Source organism: Arvicanthis niloticus, chromosome 30 (assembly GCF_011762505.2).
Source record: "Arvicanthis niloticus isolate mArvNil1 chromosome 30, mArvNil1.pat.X, whole genome shotgun sequence".
Lineage (NCBI taxonomy): Eukaryota > Metazoa > Chordata > Mammalia > Rodentia > Muridae > Arvicanthis > Arvicanthis niloticus.
The window spans coordinates 23,875,392-23,897,959 of NC_133438.1; the positions used below are offsets into that span (position 1 = coordinate 23,875,392).

At 38.7% G+C, this 22,568-nt stretch overlaps 1 protein-coding gene across 13 annotated transcripts in view; it reads right to left on the minus strand.

The window, feature by feature from the left end:
• Window positions 1-15,391: 15,391 nt before the first annotated feature.
• The window catches only part of Eya4 (EYA transcriptional coactivator and phosphatase 4), a 242,822-nt gene continuing 235,645 nt past the window's right edge, over window positions 15,392-22,568 (minus strand). For 5 of the 13 annotated variants that reach the window (XM_076928115.1, XM_076928121.1, XM_076928122.1 and 2 more), the window contains 3 exons: window positions 21,069-21,190; window positions 19,024-19,124; window positions 15,480-15,707 (listed from right to left, as the gene is read on the minus strand). In XM_076928115.1, coding sequence (XP_076784230.1) covers window positions 15,627-15,707; window positions 19,024-19,124; window positions 21,069-21,190 — 304 coding nt within the window. In that variant the 3' untranslated portion in view covers window positions 15,480-15,626. Of the gene's footprint in view, window positions 15,708-18,884; window positions 18,986-19,023; window positions 19,125-21,068; window positions 21,191-22,568 lie in introns of all 13 variants that reach the window. The other 8 variants (XM_076928116.1, XM_076928125.1, XM_076928120.1 and 5 more) reach the window with 3 other exon arrangements.

Sequence of the window (22,568 nt, forward strand, 5' to 3'; positions counted from 1 at the left end):
GCTGTAAAATGTAGAACAAGTATTTAAAAGCCAGAGCTCAGTGGGAAGAATCTGAGCACTCAGAAAGCTGACCGTGTGGTGGTCAAGTGGACACAATGGTGCCGTCAATGAGCAGACATCCCCAGTTTCCTTGTTACTGTCGACCTATTCTCAGAGTCCCATCTGCTTGTGTATACTAACAGCTAGGAGTGTCTTTGGAATGTGGCCTCAAAATGGTGACTGATATGATACCTCTTTATGTAGACATACACACTCTATTACACCCTTCCCCGAAAGAGAGAGACATCAATGAAATGTGGTAGACACAAGAAAAACATACTGGAACTGAGTAGGATGCTTCCTTCCTTTCATAGTACCAAGGGTTGCCAGGCAGGTATTTGGGGAAGAAGAGCCATTATCGGTTTTTCCCAATTTTAGATCTTGCTTACTGCAATATCCATGGTCAGGCAAGATGTTCTGACTGATGTGATAATGGCACACTGTACCAGTTCTCCTTCATGCCTTCAGTATCGACAACCATGTCAGGCCCAGGAGTATGACTTTCTGAAGGTGGTATATGCTTTTTCTTTATAACTTTTAACTTGGTAACTCATGTAAAAACCAATGTCCAATAGATGCTTCTTTAAATTTCTACTTCCCACACTAGGAGGTCAGAGCTGACTGTCAAAGCCTCACTGACCACTGTCAAGTCAAACAGGGCAATCCTGCAGTTCTGCTGTTGTTGGAAGAGTCATTTTTTTTTTTTTACACCACTAGTGAAAACAGCCAGATCCAAGGCACATTCCTCCAGAAACATGTGCAAACTTCTGCTGTGGAATGCCTGGGCATTCTCCTGTAAGAATAGCACAATGCCAGCCCAACAGAGAGGAGAATGAAATCAGAGACTCACATTTGCTCACAGAAATGCACAGGCTTCCAGTGCTGAGGGGTCATAGTCCAGAGGATTAACAGCCAGAAGAATTTTTAGTGAGCAAATTCCATAAATCCTACAACTGTTGAAATCTACATGTAGATGTCAGACAACATACAAATGCAACCTTTTAAAGCTAACATTTACTCAAAACTTATTGTACGTCATCCTTGGCTTTTCCTAGGAGAACTTGGAGGGAAAACACTTCAAGTTTGGCCTTCAGCTATTTGCAGCAGAGATGGAAATCCTTGAATAGTGGACACAAGGGACTGGATTCTATCCTTCACTGATGGATGGATTGTAAAGAAAGTATAAAGCAACGGTTTGTGAAGGGAGCAACTGGTGTGTGGAGGTCAAGTAAGCATGTCTAGTGTCACACAAACATAAAACACCAGACTGCAGTTCTACTTTTTAATCTCTCTAATGGGCTCATAAAGACTGAACATATCTGATTATAATTGAACACTGCTACCATCCTGACAAAGGGGGTTAGACTCTAGGAATGGGAGCATAAGTGTGAAGAGAAGTCAGGCTATTACACAGAAAGCGTTTTTCATCCTGGAAAGGGCATAGAGAAAGAAGGGGAAAGCTAAGATCAGCCCTGGCCTTTTGGGGAGCTAAATGGGGGATGTTCACATCACGAACAACAGGGGAGGAAGGAGAAAGGCCAGTCCGAGGCTTCCCCTAAAAAGATGAACTTTCAAGACATTAAATGCATAACATATCGATAAAGTTAAACTCACAGAATGAAGATGGATATTATGTAGGCTCTGAACCTATCTGTTGGGGTCCACACTAGCCCCACCTTGGGGCGGCCAAAAAATGTCGCGGCCCAAGCAAAATGTTGAGGCCCGGGCTGACCCACGTTTGGGCGGCCATTGTATCCCGGCCCAAGCTGCTGCTCCGGTCCAAGGGTCAGGGTTCAGCAAGAGCGAGAGTGAGGATGGACTCGAAGAATGCAGACCAGACAGAGTGTAATTCAATCCCATTTATTCTTCAGTCTAAGTCCTAAGTCTTGAGTTCCTAGTGCCTAGTCCCTAGCTCCTAGTCCCTCCAAGTTCCACGTTACTTCTTCCAAGTTCTCTTCCAAGTGCCTGCTACCTGTCTTCTCTCTGCTGTGTCTGGTCTCTGTTCTGTTCTGTTCTGTTCTGTCTCTGCCTTTTATATGTCTCACTTCTAAGCCATGTGTTGGGAGCCGGCTTTTAGCAGAAAGCGGCTAGATTATCTTTGCAGCCATCTGGAACCATATACCCTGATAAGAGATTTGGTTTTCAATAGCCTACAACAGCTGAAGCACACTCTGATATCCCACATATTTTGTGTTGCTGTTTACTGCCCCCAGCTGCAAGGCGCACATGGTAGTCACGCCTGCAAGGCATTGCTGTCCACGTGCTATCCACGCCATACATGCCTGTAAGGCGCACATACTATCTAAGCCTGCAAGGCACACGGTGCACGTGCTATCCACGCTATAGACGCCTGTAAGGCTTACGTCATATCAACACCTGCAAGGCACATGGTATTCACACGCCTACAAGGCACGTGGCAAAAGCGTATAAATACCTCAGAATTCCCTTCAATAAAAGAGACTTGATAAAAGAGACTAGAGACTTGGTATGAGACAAGAGACTTGGAAAGAGACTTGATAAAGGAGACTTGAGACTAGAAAAAAAATTTAAAAAGGGGGACCTGTTGGGAGCCAACTTTTAGCAGAAAGCGGCTAGATCAACTTTGCAGCCATCTGGAACCATATACCCTGACGAAAGACTTGGTTTTCAAAAGCCTATAACAGCTGAAGCACACTCTGATAAGTATATTGTTTATCCCACATAGCTGTTTTGCTGTTTACTGCCCCCAGCTGCAAGGCGCACTTGGTAGTCACACCTGCAAGGCATTGCAGTTCACGTGCTGTCCACGTGCTATCTACACCATACATGCTTATAAGGCGCACGTGCTATCCACGCTATACACGCCTGTAAGGCTTACATCATATCAACACCTGCAAGGCATGTGGCAAAAGCATATAAATACCTCAGAATTCCCTTCAATAAATGAGACTTGATCAGAACCTCTGTCTTGTCTCCATTCTTCAAGTCTCCTGCCCCAAGAGCCCCACTCTCTCTCTTGACCAGAGCACTTAGCCCCAAAAGCGTTGAGGAAGAGTACGAGTGCCAACAGCCATGCCTTTTGGTCACACCTTGCCCTTAGGTCTTGTCACATCATGTCACATCAACCCTTTTGGTCACATCATGCCCTTAGGTCTTGTCTCTAAATCTTATCTCTAAATTACACTATTACACTATTAAGTCACACACCTTTAATCTCACACACCTTTAATCTCAAGGTATCTAAACCAAGATTATCGGAGTGTGCTCAGCTGTTGTAGGCTATTGTAATCCAAGTCACATGTCAGGGTATATGGCTCAAGATGGCTGCAAAGCTGATAGCCGCTTTCTGCTAAAGGTCGGCCGCCAACACCTATCTTTCAGAAAGAATGTGCCCTAAATAAAATAATTAACATAATGGATATGCACAAAGTGAAGGAAATTAAAGATCTATCTGACCATTTCCTGTGTGCCTGTAGTGTAGAAGCAATCGCTCAATGCTCTCAGACTGGAATACAGAGCCAAATTGAGCATGGGAGAGCAATGCTGGAGAAGGCACAGAGGAGTAGGCTACAGGGCACACAGAGAGTTTGTAGAAAGGACTTGAGAAGTTTTGGGACTTGTGAGTCATGGAGGCCAGAGAATGCTCCTGCAGCTTGGGATGCATGTCTAGTTTTGATGACATGGAGGGTTGTCTTAGCCTCAGAAGCATGCTCATAACTGAGAACAAGACATTCCCTTGCCCCTATCTCCATGCAGAAAGAAGCAAGTCTATATATGAAGCTATTGAAGGGTCCTTAACAATTATGATAAAGATGCTCAAGTGTCGCTCTTCACAGCTGATGGCTTCTTGCAGGGGTTGGGAGAACAACTCGGTTTTTTCTAAGGGACTGGCTACTGCGAATCTGATCATACTCCAAGAGTATATGAGTAACACAAATTGGACTTGGTGGTTTTTTTTTTTTTTGAAGGGTGGGGGTAAGATGTAAGGACAGAAGGGTGGACCCAGAAGGAATGGGAATCGAGTGTGCTTGGGGTTCATTGTATGAAATTCCCAAATAATTAATAAAATTATTATGTTGGGGGAAACAACAAGAGCATGTGCTAACTCCAACTTTGCAGATGCTGTTTTTAATTGGTTGGCTTTCAGGCTTGTATTCACTGCAACACACTGTCAACATATTGACTCAGGAATTTCAAGGTCAGCTGACCATTTGCTTGTTATAATGGCCCCTGAACAGAAATGTATTGGTTGAAATAAGTGTTGAAACAAGCTTCTGATAATTACTTACTGGCAAAGCTATAAACCCCTATGCTTTTCCTTATTCTCTAGGACCATGAGACCCCTGCAGTAACGGCTCATTAGCTCATTTTATCAAGTCACTGCTACAAAAAGAGAAGAGATATTTCCATTTTTTAAGCTTCTGAATTTTCTCTTTTTCTTTTCATTTTTGTTGTTTTGTTTGTTATTTTGAGACAGGGTTTCTCCATATAGCCTTGGCTGTCCTGGAATTTGAGATCTGGTTGGTCTCAAACTTACAGAAATCTGCCTGTCTCTGGCTCTCAAGTGCTGGGATTAGAGGTATGTACCACCATATCCAGCAACGTCTCAATTTTCTTAATTTCAATAGAAAAAATAAGCAGCTATTTCTGAAATTGCCAAATGCTTTGAATCTGTGTGATCCTACCAAAAATGTGTCATGATTTGTCAATGACCTAAAACATCTTTCTATTTTGCTAACTTTGCTGGTGATTTGTTACCTGTCCCTATGGAAAGGTTTAAACTTTAATTCCACAGGAGGCAGTTGAGGTCCATATAACCTCTTATTGAACAGAGGGGTCATGTCTCTGGGTTTGGGGATTTTGTCTGTCAATGGTTTGTTATGCCTGGAGCTCTCCTCGATAATCTTGCATTCTCTGAAACTTTTTGGTAGTTGTCTTAGCTAGGATTTGTATTGTTGCAATAAAATACCATGACCAAAAAGTTGGGCAGGAAATGCTTTATATGGCTTACACTTCCATACTGTTGCTCATCATCAAAGGAAGTCGAGATACTAACTTAAATAGGATGGGAACCAGGAGGTGGAAGCCGGTGCAGAGGCCATGGAGGGGTGGTGCTTACTGGCTTGCTCCCCATGGCCTTCTCATGCTTATAGACCTTAGGACCACCAGCCCAGGAATGGAAACACCTACAGTGGGCTGGGCCCTCCCCCAACAGTCTAACTAAGAATATGTCTTACAGTTGGATCTTATGGAGGAAGTTTCTCAATTGAGGCTCCCTCCTTTCAGCTAACAATAGTTTGTGTGTCAAGTTAAAACTAGACAGCACTGTAAGAAACCATTTGGGTTTTCATGTCTGGGGCTATGTTTGTCCCTGCAGATGGACAGAAGGCTTGCGTTGTGGAGGCCTACACAAGTGTCTAAGAACATATGCCTTTTCCCATGAGCTAACAGAAGGCTTACAATTCTTTCTTCTTTCTTTCTTTTCTCTTTTTTCTTTTCTTTTTTTTTTTTTTGGAAATATCTTTATATATGTGCTGTGCAGATGGCAGCTGTTTTTATTTCTAACATGCCTTGATGCCTAGCAGAATGTTTGGCATCAAATAGATGTTTACTATGAGTTTATTGAAAGGAGAAATGAGTTATTTTGATGATAGATGCCAATGTATTTTGTGAACAGAAACCAAAGCAATATATTCCTTTTAACTTGCTTATTTTCAAATTCCAATCAACTATAGATACCCAGAATCCCTCGGCGGTCAGAAATATCGGCAATCATCATTTCCATCTCACTTGTTTTAAAGTTTTCTTTCAAAACAAGTGAAGAGAAAAATTTCAGTTTTTTAAATGGTGATATTGCTTCTTTAATTTAGGTGCCAGGCACACAGATGAGTTTACTCTGTGAAAAATTTTTACAAGAAAATTTACACATGTAAGTGTGTTGCACTTAAATAAAATTTATATAACAATGTTCCTTCCTGTAGGTAGTCATAGACCATAAGGATAGTGGAATACAGACCACTTTCAATGTGCCCAATAGAAGAATAAACCTATAAATTTTCATTTAGCCAAAGATAATTTTTGAATTATCAGTTTTTTTCATCTAATCAGTTTTTCATGATGCTTGGACAGCTTACGTTGTCCCTGCATCAAGTGTTTCTTCCTACCTGCAGAGGTTGGACTTTCTCTTCTATGATCTTTCCGCCATGTTTTTTTCCAGTTTCAGCCTGTGACAACTGCCTTTCTAGGGTGAATGTCCATGTGGACGCTTGTACCATGAGCTCTTTCCTGCTGTATTTTTTGAACGTGGGTGACACCACTCTCACTGTACAGCTGACCTACTTCACCAATCATGAGTGATGTTATCATTCTTCCTGTACACCCAACCTACTTCTCTGATCATGGATGACATCATCATTCTCCCTCTACACCTGACCTACTTCACTGATCTTTTGACCTTCTTGGTAACCTCTCACCCTTCTCCCTGATTGAATGTGGATTCAACACTGTATTTCTGTCTTGGATCTTTGTTAAAAGGGAAGACACAATGGCCTTCTAAATTTGGGGATCTTTTACAGTTGTTTCTGCTGAATTAATCGTCATTTTGGTGATTGCCACTTTAGTAGTGACTATAAAAGGCCATTTTGTCATTTTGTTTGTTCGCTCATTATGGAGTCCAAACAGTCCTAGGTCTTACTACATAGGCCTGGCAGCTCAATAGTAATCTAGAGCTAGATTGGCCTTCTTGTTCTTAACTCACTGATCCTGGAGACTAGGGGAAGTAACACGTACTTGATATTTTAAGTTGTTGCCTCTTGGGACAATTTATTACCAAGTTCTTGATAACTGGCTCAGCAGTGGATAAGTCTTTCTCCAGGAGGTTGGCCAGAAAAATCTGTACATCTGTAAAAGGAAATTACCAACCTCCTGCTTTGACTCTTCAGATAAGGGTGGGTGACAACCTTGCCTCCAGATAGTCTCCAAGTGTTCAGGCTTTGCCACTTAGTGTATCAAATATGGATCTGAAGAGACAGATGACTCTCTTTCACTATTGAACAGGTGGGAACAAACTCTGTGTAAGTTCTTGACCCCCTGCAGAGCATTGATGAGTGGTTATTTATGGTTGGTCCTGAGTCATTACTTCGTGACATCCACACATGGAGTTTGCACAGAATTTATTGAGCAGCTTTCAGTGATGAATAGGCTGAGAAACACAGGCAAAGGGTATGGTCATAACAGTACATAAACTTTATTTTCATTTGGCATGAAAACACCTGATTTCCTTCAACATTGTAAGCATGTCAAAGTATTAGGCAGCAAAAGGCTGACAGATCTAAGTTTCATGAAGACATATTTTTTAATTTTAAATAGAAATGTCCCTTTGTCCCACTGGCCTCTGCTATTACAGATTATTTGGTTTTGATTTGTTTTTATTAGATTTATTTTGGTTTAATTAAAAAGAAAGCCAGAGACAAAGAAACTGAAAAGATTTTCCAAGATGGGTTTGGCTATGCTGACATCATTTTACATATTTTTCTGCCATGAAACAGAGGTGACCTTAGGACACAGTGTTTTATTGCTAGACTTGGCAGATATCTTGTTTTATAGTTAATAGACATGATGAAAATGTTTATCAGGTAATGCTGATAAACTATATTTGAAACGAAAGCACAAGCAATGCACTCATTGTGGCAATCTGGTCATTAGCTAAGGAAGAGAATGTCAGTAGAAAGACAACTTACTTCTAGACAGCATAAGAAATAAATAAGTTCAAATTTAAATTATTGCCTTGTACAAAGAGAAATGTGTCAGCAACAGCTTCATTACTGTCAAGTTTGTAGAATATTGTTTTCCTTCCATATGTTTCCTAGTACAAAGGTGGTACCATTTTTTTGCAATTGAAAAGTTTGCTTTCATGGATTATAATCAGTTACTTAAAAATGGATTCTAGTTGATTTAAAAACTTGATAATTGATTTCTCAGCATGAGGAATAATAGGTATTTATTTGACTTTTCTTAGGTGACACCATGTAACTTTATCTTCGTCTATTGTGTGTTATTATAGCAAAATACCGAGACTGAGTCCTTTATTTGAAAACAAGGACATACATTTATTTAGCTCAAAGTTTTGGAGTTCTAAGAACTGGCATGTGTCTCATATGATATAATCAATGGTGTGTGTGTGTATGTGTATGTGTGTGTGTGTGTGTGTGTGAGAGAGAGAGAGAGAGAGAGAGAGAGAGAGAGAGAGAACTCATAAGAAGAGAGGATGAAGAGAATTAGCACAGAGAACAAACTTGCTTTATAAAAATTCATTCTCAAAGTAACCAGTTTTGTCCCCAGAGCTGTAACTCACTCCTACAGACAAGACTGTATCCTTTTCTGTTGTATACACACAATGGACTCTCAGCAAGTTCTATTCCTTAAAACTCCAGTCATCTCTCTTTACTTTTACACCATGGGCTTAGATTTTCAGCACATGAAGTTTTGAGAGGAAACCATGGTATGTGCTAGCACACTTTTAACAGCCATGTGGGTTCTTGTTACATGGAATGTTGGAGATTTCACATTCTTTAGTGGCGCCCCTTCCTCTAGCACATTGCTTGCCTGTAAGTAGGACTGTAATGATCCAGGGTTATAGGTAAACTGGTTTTCAGAGAAATGAAAGTAAGGGAGTACTTATATGATGTGCTTAGCTGAGGAAACTCTCTCAATTGCATCCCATAGTGTGGGGAAAAAAAACCCCTCGCGTCCGGGCAGGCTTTCCACGGCCGCCACCGGAGGAGGGTCCCACATTCACGCTTTTTATAGGGAGGGGGAAAAGGGGCGGGAATAACTTAATTAGCTACGCCCTTCCCCCCGGCCTTTAGATAACTCATTAATATTTTAATCTCTGGAGGTGGAGACTTGTCAATCATGCCCTCTACCTGCATCCTACGTGATTGATGGTGCAGGTTAAATGGTCAAGGCCCGACACCATAGATGACTAGACAGTGCGGTCTCTGGGTCAGAGCAGTTAGAGGGATGGAGTACACAGATTTCAATGTTTACAAGGGACTTGAAAATTTCAGGGTGACATAAAATGAGGTGCCAGCACTCATCTGTAACATCATAATTTAGATAGGGCAAAGCAATATGTTTAATTTATCCCGAGATAGTTTATAAACAGTCCTCACCTTCCTAAACTCAGATGTCTTGGCTGTTTTATTGTTTGGAAAAGTAGGTGGGTTCCCATTTGCTATTGGCAAAGCTCTCAGTGACATTTAAAAAAAATATCCTTCTACCCCTTCCCCACATTACTGGCTCTGGCGTCTCTCCTATCCGACTTCTTAACTGTGGTAAAATTGATGGAGAAATAACTTAATGGCCCAGATCTGCAGAGTTTACAGGTGTGTGTTTGTTATTCATTTCTGTTCACGTACCGAAGATTACTGCCTACTCTCATAAAATAATTTATTCTGTCATAACTTCTACTTTAATGACCATCATATTTTTGAATACATTAGTCTAAGTGACTAAATCATGTGTCTTTTTGTGGAGCTTTGTGCTAATGTTTTATTTCTTTGCCAAATAAATTACTGTCACATTTGTTTGCAGGCAGGCATAAGCTGGCAAGGCCTTACATGTGTAAGTCCCTGAAGGAGAAGTTCACAGAGGCATTTGGATTCTTCCAGGCTATAAATCTAGCTAAAGTACTCCCAACTCTATCTTTTTGGAAACTAGAATTCAGCTGAGAATACAAAAACAATGTTAGATCAACAGGAGACCCCCAAAAACACATGGTGCATGTGCACCTGCACACACACACACACACACACACACACACACACACACACACACTAAATTGATGGTATCATTTTTATTTCCACAATGATGACCCAGGATGTTTTAAAATTACTTGTGTATACATGTATATGAATGTATGCGTGTATATGTTTGTGAGGGAGGATGGGATAGAAGATCTCCAGGAAGGGAAACTGGGAAAGGGAATAACATTTGAAGTGTAAATAAAGAAAATATCTAATAAAAAATAAAAATAAAAAAGAATATTAATCTGTAAAGTAAAGAAGGAATATAAAGAAAATGCTAGAATTAAAAAAAAACTCAATTCAGAATTATGAACCACAGAACTTGCAGAGAGACGTGTTTTGTGCATGATTTTTCTGAAGTACTTTAATTTAGCCAAGCACAGTGATGTTTTTAAAGTTAATACACTTTTTAAGTTAATGAGGTGGCTTATGCCTATAATCCTAGCACTTATGAAGCTGAGGCAGGAGGATTACCAGAAGTTTGGGACCAACCTGAAACATACTGTTAGTTGTAGGCTAACCTGAGTGACAAGGGGAGACCCTGTCACACACAAGTGAGCAAATACTCCGTGCCATAAACTTAGGAAGCAATTCATGGACCATGAGATTTCTTTTTAACCCAGCAGGTCATGCTCAGTTTATGTACAACAACTTTTTAAATGTTATTACTTATATCTATCATTTGTTATTTGCATACAGCAGTAGGTTACCAAGCATTCCAATACACTGTAAATGGTATTGTGTCTCACCCAACTTAACCTCCATGTTTTGTTTGTCTCCCTCCTTCCGGTCTTCTTGTATCATTGGACATCATGCTAATTTTAGATGATCATGTACATGTGCCCTGTGATTTAGATGTATACCCTATAAGCACTTCTTCACTGCCTACTATGTGACAGTAATCTTCAGAGATGCAGAGGAAAACAAAGCAAGATCTGTAGCTTCACAGAGCATATCTAGGAATGGCCAAGTGACACCACATTAAAAAAAAAAAGAATAAAATACATATCACATTAGATAAAGTGAAGGGTTAATGCTATTCAATACAAACTTGGAGACACATCCAATTTTAGAGATTAGAGCCTTGTTAGCCACAAGATAGTATTGGGGGAAAGACCTAAAGGAATCTTAGAACAAAAGCAGTGGAGACGTCTGTGGTGAAAACCTTCTACAGGAGGAAAAGCTGGAGCAAGTCTCTGCAGAAGTTGGTTGCCAGTTGCTTATGAATATTCAGCAGTAAGAAATTGACTAAAAGAGGGTGGAATGTGAGGATGAGCTACTTACGATCACTGGACCATTAACCTAGGCTACATAAGTCATTGTACAATGGCACTTATGCTGAATGAGGCTGGGAGGCAGTTGGGTAGACACTTCTGGGAACATAGGAGCGTATTTGGATTCAAAGGATTGCTCTGGCTGCTGTAATGACAAGCACTCAAGGGGTCTGTGGGCCCAAGCAGGATGCTCAACTAGAGGCAAATGGTGATGCAAGTGGATCATGATGGTTGTGGCCTGAATGGCCATTGTGCCGAGATGTGAGGTGGCTGGGTAGCAGTACATACTCTGGTTTGTGTGCATCTATTTGAGATCTTTCATCCATGCAGGTATACTGAACAGGCAAAGGAGACATACTTGTTTGGAGCCCAGGGGATAGGGAATTTAATATTTCTCAAAACTTTACCTGTTACTGGTGATTAGATGTTCAAGACCAGAAAGAAGTCAATTAATTTTAAGCACATCTGTTGTATTCTGTACACCTTAATGAATTTTGAAATGGTGTAGGGTTTGTTGGAGAGTCCTCACATAACTCCCTCTAAATTTTTGTTAATTTGGAGGCTAACATTTTTTTTTTTTCAAAAAAATTGTGAATGAGTAAAATCAGTTCTTGAAACTTGTCTTCCATCTCATGTCAACAATGTTCTTGTGAAGGAATGAGTGCAACACATGTGATAACAAACTGCTAAATTCATTTTATGAAAACACGTTTCTGTTCTCTTGGAAGATACTAATAACAATGAGTCACAGAGTATAACAGTTACAATCATGTTCATCTAAACCGACTTTCTTTAAATATTCTAATATTTTGGCAAGACAGCTCAGCAGGTTAAGGGTCAACCTGGCAACCTGAGTTCAAATTCACATTGTGGAATAGACTTTCACAAGTCGTTGTCTGACTCCACATGTGCATTTGGGGCATGGCAAGCACACACCTATACACATTCAGACATACAAATATAAATAAATATAATAAATGTCTACAATTTCAAATAGACTCTCTGATTATGAACACATTTTGGCTGTATTATGATTGTATTTGAATGAATGAAGATTTCTGCATGCAGCCCATACCTCCATCACTTTACTGCATTCATTAGTCATTAGGGACATTTACCGTATTATAGTTCAGTTTGTCTTCAATAAAAACTCTTTTGCATAAGAAGATGAAACACTACATTCAGAGACCTAAATATGAATTCCACATGATTTAGAACCAAGCAATACATGCACATTAAAATCTCTACAAGATGAAAGAATGAAGACAAGGTATACAGTTGCAAAGGTATTTATTGAGAAATAGTAAAGATGTACATATTTTTACAAGCTTTTAATATTAATTTACATTTTTTAAATTATGTAGGCCCCAATAATCTATACTTTACTAATACATAACAGAAACCCTTGACTTTGACTGTGGGAGTCCCTATAACGCCACCATAGCTTAGAGTCAAAATGCAACTTTGGCTCATGAGGCTTAGGTTTGTGTTGGAAAAAAAAATACTAAACGCCATATTCACTGAGAATGTAGGCTTGTCACAAACAAGTAGGTTTTACAAAAAAACTTCACAGTGGGGCATGCTGTTGAAGCTATTTTGATCTTAGCTCACCAGACAGTTAGTACCTATTTTTGTGCACAGACCATATCATCTTAAAATCTTATTTTTACCTCGGAATTGGATTTGCACATTTCTTCAGGATTTTTTATCATCTTAGATGTATGTTATAATGTTGTAGCTAGGCCACCTATTTCCTTACTCAAGTGATAGGATCTTGATATTTTTAAGGTGCAATATAAGGCAGTTATTTCTTTTCTAATATCACACCAAGCTTGAATTTGTAATAGCCTAAACCCCATATGAGTTGGAGAACAGTTTTTAAACTCATTTACAATAAGGCACGATATTCTACATAAAATTAGAATGTAGCAACTGCCCACAGGGCTGGTTTTTTATTTATTTTATTTATTTTTATTGCTGTTTGGCTGATGTGTTTTTAGAAAGATAGAGCATTTTCTTGTTCTAATGTGAGAAGAGAAGAGTTGTAGTTTGAACCTGCTCAAAGTTACATGACCAGGCTGGGCCATGGCTTTCTGACTGTCACCATTGCTGTGCTGGACAACCTGCTTTTTATCAACCTCACTTGTAGGTATTACATTGGCTGCCTCCCTTTGACAGATACTCAGGGCTGGAAAAGGGGGATGGATAAGCAGGAGCAAGGAGGAGCAGGACAAAAGTCAGTCCTTGATGTGCTTGGAAAGGGTGAGCCTCTGTCCCTCAAGTGGAGCAGTCCAAGAAACCTTGTTAATCAGATTTCAAGAAGAATTATAACTTTTAGTGCAGGGGCACAAAGTCTATCAGTGAAAGAAACTGGCTGTGTGCCAAACTAACTTTGTTTTATCATAGTACTAAATAGAAATGAGTTCCAGTAATAAAAAAGAAAATCTTTGACTTTTTAACCACTTTCAAGCTGAAGACCAGGAGAAGTGTAAAATTTATGATTAATAATACTAGTATTAAAATATCCCAACCATAATTTGCCAACATAGCATTGGAGAAAGGATAACCAAAAGCCACATTTAGAAAATAAGGATTGATATAAGAAGTCTCTATCTTATGCAGAGTTACCTTATCATCTGTCTACCGTTTGTAAACAGAGCCACATCATTCTCTAAAGAACCTCCTGAGTATTCACAGTGATCTTTGAGCAAAACGTTGACCTTGTGCAAAAGTCCCAGATGATGATCTCTTATGAACCAGCCTGAGATGAGGGGTGCTGACTAAGAGCTGGACTCTAGGATCTGTCTTATGCCATTCAGAATGCAGAGAGGTTTAGGGGCTCACACCATTAGAATATTTTCCTTCTTGAAGTCTTAAATTTCCACAAGGCAAACCATGTCATAACAAATGAGAGAAGAATCTGTATTGTGTTACCATATAGTTATACACCAATAAGACAAAAAGACAGGCCAGGCTGTCTGGGCAATGAATGCAGGCATGTTCAGCAACCTACAGGAAGAAACCAATAAACTAATGTATTTCTGTCTGTAATGGGGAGACCCTGGACTGATGCGTTTCAAGGAGAGCAAATATCCTTTTACTGTTGTGATCTGGCAATGTTGTTGAGATATAGCTAGTTTGATAATTAACTTATGATACTATACAAAAAATTGATAGATTCAGAGTTTTTTCCTTGAGAGCTATCTGGTATACCTGCCTTCTATCACAGATGATACTTGTTTTTGCAACAGCATCGAAAACAAATGCACTCTACTGTGCCTACTCAATGTGTGCTTTAAGCTACATCCATTCCATATCACGTTCTAAAATGACTTTGATGATATTTGCTAAATGTGCATCATGATATTGCCCTCTTAGCAACTGGCACGTATCCAGTCTTAAACTAAAATCGGGTATGTTGACATGAATATGGCTCTTAATTTCCTTCCAGAAAACTGTGAGAAAGCATACCTGAGGCCTTGATATATATATTTCACTCTCCAAATAAAGAGCCCATAGTCTCCTAAACCTGCTTATGATTGCATGCTTATGATTGCATGTTCAGATAATTGATATATACTGATTATTGGAATCATTTACAACCCAATTAAAATGCAAGTTTTCTTGTATTATTATTGTTACTGATTTTTCATTTTAACAAATACTCAATTTGTCAATGATCCCATATTAAACCGATAGCTTGAATTTTAAAGTTGGTCATGTGAAGAATTGTCACAAATGTTTTCTGTTGTTTGCTTTTGTGTTTCACTTTTGTTTGTTTGTTTTTGTCTTTCATTATTTACAGAGACTTTAACCAAAGTTACATTGTAATACACAAATGTCTTGTCTTTAAGGCACAACACATCAGTATGAACATTCTCTTTGCCAAACTTAAAAAAGAGACAATATTATATTCCCATTTCCCCAGCCCTTTTCCCACCCAACAAATAAAAGAAAAATTGCATCCACTTTCAGAGTCAGCTGCTAATAAAGTCACAGTAAATTATTTCCATCAATAATTTACACAAATTACAGGTCTAGATAGGACTGTCATTATACAGTCTGAGTGCATTCCAATTCAGATTTTCTGGGCTAGGTAGGCTATAAGTCAGATTCAAACCTCAGGGTTGAGAAGAGCTCCCATTTTGAGGAATGTTTTCAATCACCTTGTCAGAGGCAGAACAGGTGCTGTGGCTTGGGAGAGTTCGAGTTCTTTACTAAAGCTGTTAATTCCTCTTAGGACTCATTCGATATGTGTCACCAACTGCCACAGATTTTTTTTTTTTTTTTTGTTAAACCATGAAAGTATTGTAAAGATAATAAGACCATAGAGCTTCGTTTCTGTAGCACTAAAGTTTAATTCCATTCAGCAACCTGAATTCTTCACTCTGGAGTTTTCATTCCAAGTATGATTTCATCCGTTAAGACCATTTATATGTGTAGAAGAAGCCAGCGGCATTGGATCACACATAAAAATTCAGTGTACTTGAAATATAAAAAAAAATGGATCCCCAGCTAGAGAATACAGTTACAAATATTCTAATTCCAGTGCTTGATGTAGAGCCAAGAGGTCCGAGTGGCTTGATATCCTCCAAAAGGGCATGTTGTGCTGTGTGGTCAAGACAAGGAGAAAGGGGAGAGGTAGAGGGTAGGAATGAGGAATGGAGGCAGATCATAACCATCATCCCATGGAGACAGGAGCACACACCAGGATGTGGTGGCCACCCATGTTCAAGGGAGGGAGTTTAATAGAGGCCATCCACAGGTGGAAGTCTGGTAGTACCAATGTGGGATTTTCCAAAGAATAGAGAAATAGATCTGAACTGGATTTTAATGGTACAACATCCAATACTGAGTTTTCTAGCTAGTTGAATCTCTGCTCTATAAATCAGTGTTACCAAGGTCAACATTGGGGAAGGCAAATCCTGCAGGGCTGAGGGACAACAACTATCAGCCAGCATGGTACCTTTAAAAGTCAATATCTTGGTAAAAAAAAAAAATGAGATAAATTTAGGCCACTAACTTCCTAAACCCATAGCCTTTGGCAATTTGAAAGAAAAAAGAAGTGGATTCCTATCTATGGAAAAAACAACTTGGAACCAGATTAAATAAAATAAAAATCTTAGAATTGATCATATTCTTACTTGCCTCAGATAACTAATAACTTAAGCCAGGAGATGGCTTGGTTTATTTCACAAGTACAAGGCAGAGAGGGAGAGGACACAGTTTTAACATGGCCATACATACCATCTCCAAGTGGGTAGACATTGTATTAGATGGTATGCTGCTTTGTGGCTTTCCAGAGATGTGCTACTGTGCACTACAGATGTGGTATTCAGAGTTTACAGAAAAGATTGATTGGAAATAATACCTGAAGAAATCTCATTGGATAATAAATAATAATAATAATAATAATAATAATAATAATAATAATAATAAAATATACTTCAGTCAATTACAAAACAATAGCATTAATTGTTAGACTGAACTTAAGACATCTTCTAAGACATATATAAATGGAGTGTAGTCTTGTGTGCAGTAGAAATTATATATATGGAAGTGATGTCTTATTTTAGCATGAAGCGTTATTATTATCATTATTGCTACATAATTCTTTGTTGCTCAGTATGGTAGCTACTAACTACATACAGCTATGAGCATTTAAAATATGTTTAATCCAATTTAAAATAAATTTTAAATTTCAAACCAGAGTAAGACCAATATAGTAATATAGACGTTATGTCAATAATTCTTATATAGACTAGATATTGATATATAATATTCTATACAGATTGAGCCAATTAATAGATATTATTAAAGCTTATTCTAGTTGTTTCTTTTTACTTCTGAATATGACTTATAGAAAATTTAAATTTTACATATACATCTCACCTAGTATATTTTGAGAGGAGAGTATGGTTATTCTTGTTGCTAAGATTTGATCCGTTTTAAATTTCTTTTTAAATGTCATAAACATGGATTTTAGTTCAATTAGAGCAAATAATTTTGAGAAGGGTAATGTTTTTCATTTCAGCTCAGATCTATTTGTAGTAACAAAACAGTACTCAGAATGCCTACACATGCGATTATGTCTATGGTCAGAGAAAAGCATGCATTTCTGGGTGCTAGGGAAACCAGCCACCTGTGTTTCCAAACGGAATCATAGCTTTTACCCGTCACCCAAACTCTACCTATTTAAACAACCATTTGAAAACAGCATTCTATCTGAAATTTTGATCCATTTGGAGTCAAGCTATTTCCCCGAAGCATGAGCTTTAAACCAGAGTACAAGTCCAGAGTGCAATTCCTAGTGTGGAGAACTAGCACAGACTAGATACGTCTTTTTCTTAACAAACATCTTGTCCTTGGCTTGGAAAAGTGAGCTTTATTTGTTCTGCCCTAGAGCAAAATAAATTTCACATAGCCTAAAGACATTCTAGTGTTTGTTCAAAGGTCTGGTGCTCACTATGTGCGACTGTGGTGCCAACATGGAAAACTAAAACCACATGAATCCAAACACCCATAAACTCCAGAAAAAATAGCAACTGTGTGTGCCTTAAACATCACAGGCAGCAGCAGCAGCAGGGCTGGCTGGGCTGCTTGAGGCTGCATGGCTGACCTTGTACATGAAGTCCTTGGGACCAGTGTGCTGTCTTAAAGTAACAGCCTCTGCTAATTAACACCCAGGGAGCTTCATGTCACCAGCTCTCCTAACAGAATAGAAAAGCACAGGGATTCCAGAGGGTAGCTGCTGGTGACCTTCTGAAGTAGAATCCATTCCCTTCCAGTTTGCTGGGCCTGAGCTGACTGGGTTAGCCTTCTGTTAGGGTCATGAACTCTTCTATGAAACTGTTCATTCTGATTATTTTATAGAAAGTGGAAATTGGGTCAGCGTTCTGATCCATGTGTTTAGTGGAGGCTTTATTAGAAGGTGATTTATATTGCCTGTAGATAATAAGGGTGATGTTCACCTTATAAGCTACATTGTCATTTACAGTTTTGTTTCTTTTGTAGCTCTTCTGTGAAGGAAGTAGTGGGTGCAGTGTTGTGCTGTCGGTCTGGAGAACAGACTTCATACTTCTGATGCTGAACCAATCACTTAGTGATTTAACAAGTGCCCTGGTTCCTTGTCAGAAATATGTGTCACATAAAACTTATTTAAATAAGTAGGGCCTACCACATCTCCCGCACATGCTCAAAGCCAGCTGCTTGGCGCTCAATGAGAAACTTGTAGATGTGAGGGGCGTTGACTCTAAGTCAACTCTCACAGCAATGAATAAAGAATGGACTTATTCTAAGAATGCTGATTAAGGCTTCTTATAAGTTTTTCCTCAACTATCAAGTTTATCTTCAGCATTTAATATGGTCTGTCTCCAGCCTCTCACAAGGAACATGTGAAATTTGAGTCTAAGGCTACCCCTACTGACTATGCTCTAAGCCTGCTAAACTTCCTCTGGTAAAGTCTGTCAGTTTGTTTATCACTGTGTTCTTGGTTTGAGTACATGTGCATGTATTAGATATATGTTCTAAATGTATATATTTCTTATTTCCACATGCTTGAATAAATATCAATCAATTTCCCTGTATTTCCTATCAAATTCCAGGCATAAAATGCTAGACTCCAAATGGTTTATTTGCAGGTCCACATCGACTCTCCCATGCTCTTATTGATTTGTGACTTGAAGTGTCAATCACTTGTCAAGCTGCCAGTTGGCCAAACTACAGGGATGCAAACAAGAAGGCTTGCTCTAGAGGTGCCACACCAACATCGTTTGAGACAGGTTACCTTTTTCGCTGCCTGCTCTTCTTCTACACCATCCCCAATTACAACATACACTACTTTTCTGCCAAACCTTTGCATTATTCGCTCAAAGCAACTTTCTTTTCCTGGAAGATAAATGAGATAGAGTTCAGAGTGGAGTTACCTGGTTAGCAGCGTGCTCCTCATCGCGGCCATCTCCAATCACAACATAAGTTATGTTAGTGCCAAATCTGGACACTATACGCTCAAAACAGCTTTCCTTGCCTGAAAAACAATGCATCATTTATTCTTAGGGCCATGGCACTCATGAACCTAAAGGTTCCAAGTGCTCAACTAATGTATTTGAGTGACACTGGAGGGAGCTTATGACATTTTACAAATCAACACATACATTTGAACAATAAAATTGCTTTTAATTTAGGATAGGTTATGAAACACCTTCGATGTTTTAAGATAGACAGTAAGTTTGAGAATTTGGCCCTGATAAAATGTTCATGGGCTTTAACTCCACAGAAATAGTGGTAGACTACAGCTTCATAGGCAAATGCCAGTGTCTACAGCATTTGTTTGATTCTAAGAACCAATTTTATGTAATTTATATTGCATGTAGGCAAGTCAGTTGGTATGTTGTTGGGGGAAAACTGAAGTCTCACCTCTGAGGAGAGAGGAAACACTAATAAATTTACCTTGATAAGTAACTCCATTGAAAAGTGTGTGGGAGTGGATACAGTCAGTTTAATTGTATCAAGCATTATGTCTGTGCAAGTGACCCCAACAGTGCACACACAGCAGCATACACACACACAGCAGCATATGCAGCAGAGTCAATGAGTGAACATGAGATGTTGCCATGGAAACATCAGCCATGTTTTGTCTTTACAACATTGGCATCTTTTCCTGACTTTCACTCTAAGAATGTTCGTGCAGCCATTGCTATTTTTGACATTTTTCTTCTTCTTAATCTGCTAGTTTAGAATGTCAAAATAATACTAGTGACAAGGGGAAAATAGTCATGATTTTCTCAGATTAAATATTAAATAAAATTGGCCAATGGGAAGAATATCATCCTTTAAGTAAAAGAAATGTTTATTTGTGTAGAAAAATCATTTGTGTTGTCAAAAAGAAAAATCACATCTGTTAATCCTAAGGATATTATGTATATATCTTCACAGAACAGTGTATGGAATTGGAATCCAGGTTCTGATTTGTCGAGCACAGGATGATGTGGTACACACTTTGAGAAAGTTTGACTCTCCCTAACTGTTCTCCGCAAATACCTGCAATCTCCATGAGACCTGGGGCTAGCTATGTTGTATGGGTGATTTTAGGAGTTTGAGCTTGTCAAAGTGCAACAGGTAATTTTGTTGCTCTTTAGGGCATTTTGCATAACCTATATCTATTCCCAGGAGTTTCTGCCTGAGACAGTGGAATAAATGTGCTGTCTTCTCTTAACTCTGACAAGATGGCAGAACTCAATGAAGTTTTGTTTTTGAATGGCAATTGGCAGTCAGACTCTGCACATCATATGTAAGGAAGAAGATGTCTCCACAAACAGACAAGACCTAGGAAGCAGGCTATAGTTATTTGAGTCCTACTATGTATTGGGGAGAAACACTCAGGTAATGAATAATAAAATTATATATTCTTCTCTATGGAAAACCTTCACTTGTTTCTGAAATTATCTTTTGATTGCTGTGGAACTAATCTGAGACCTCCTGGTGCTGCCAAAATAGTGCTCTTTCTTTAAACCTTAGATCAGCTTTATTGAATATGCAAAGATGTAATTCTGTATGTCACATTATTTGAACTATTAAATGCTGTAGCTGGTGCATATATTACTCCAACAACATATGCTAGAATATTGTATGATGTTGTGGGTGGCCAGAACGAGTGAGGATTGCCTACATATAGTGTTCAGCATTTCACTAGCTGAGAATTCTTATAAAACATACACATGTATCATGCATTACACATGATTTTGTTACTTGAAGCTCTCCCAAATTTTCTGGATGTAGTAATAGGAAAATTGTAATAGGTAATAGGTAAATTGTTTTAAAGAAAATCAACACACACACACACACACATATGTGTGTGTGTGTGTGTGTGTGTGTGTGTGTGTGTGTGAGTGTACATATATATGTGTATAGATACTGTGCAATCCTGCAGATGTGATTCCATTTCCTACAGAATTTCAGATAGTCTCCTTACCTATTTTCGTTGCGCTGTAAATGTTCTCAATGGGAAAAGCACCTCCTAGGCTGTAGAGCAGGACTTTTGCAAGAGCAGGAATCAGCTGGGTTGTCGTTACCAAGACATTTACACAGTTACTCCTAACAGGGATGAAACATACATATTTGCTTTCTGGTAGTAAATAGTTTCTACCGGTACAGATTGGAAATTGTCACTGTGGTTTCTAAGATCTGTAAGAAATATCCTCTTTCAGTATTCAGTAATGAGTGCTGTCAGCTGACAGACATTCTCTGAAATGGCAGGTTATTAAGGATGATGTGGAAACTGAGACTGTTCTCTGACATAACGTTTTTTCAGAGTAAGATGATATCCAAAGTCATTTAAACTCTTACGTGGTGAGAACAAAGTTAGGTGATGTCAGACACAGGCCTTTTAAATCTGAAGAAGTGGCTTTGAAATGGAGTTTCACCATTAACATCATATGATATTAGTATTTAGGTAATCATTCAGAATTACCAACATTCTACATCAGAAAACTTGTAAAGGACAAATATTAAGAAGGAAATGAGACATAGTGATGATTAATTTCACATTCTGAGATAGTTCTGTCTTCATTTGTGAATTTATTTTCCCATTAGGAATTATATACTATGTAAACAATTTCTTCCTCTGCTTCCTTGATTTTGTGAGTCCACGGCTTGTATGCTTTTACCTATTATCCTCATATTAGCTACAAGAAAACTCTTCTGACAGATGTTACCATATAATTTCTTTCAGTGGCCGTTGGCTTCTCCTGACTATGTAGAATGCAATCTCCAGGCTTCTTTTTTGTCTTTATTTTTGTTTTTCCCCTATACATAAAGTTACTTCTTTAATGACAGAACAACTATGGTAGACGATAATTCAACTTTCCTGAGAACTCTGACACATAATTCATCAAATTCGTTTTCTTTACATTTTGGGATGTTGTGGAAATGTCCAATATGTTAGTGCTGGAATAGTTGGATACCACAGCAAATTTCATAGCTCACTAGTCGGTGGGCATTGACTTGTTTTTCTAAGGCCTTTCTTTCTATTCATCTATTCCTTTCTTTAGTTCACATGTCCTTGAGATAGCTTTAAGGAAATTCATAGAAAAATCTAAAAATAAGCTCAATTCTTGGAGAAATGAATATGATTCTACATCCTCTACATAATTTCAAGGTTTTCATGTTCCAGAGTCCATAACACTTGATCAACTGTGTCACAGTTACAGATATCATGACCAAGGACGTTTCATGTTTAAGCAGCTTTATCCATCAGGCAGTTCCTGATTAATGCCTTATAATGCCCTTCCTAAGATCTCTACGCAGCTACCCTAGTTATTACTGTTACAGACACAGAGGAAAATCTAACTCATTTTGAGCCCAACATTTCAAACAGGTGCAATGGACAACTTTGTTCCAAGGCTTGACTCCAGGGACTACCAAGTTGAACCCAGAAGACTTCACGTCTGTCAGACTTTACATTAGAATGTGA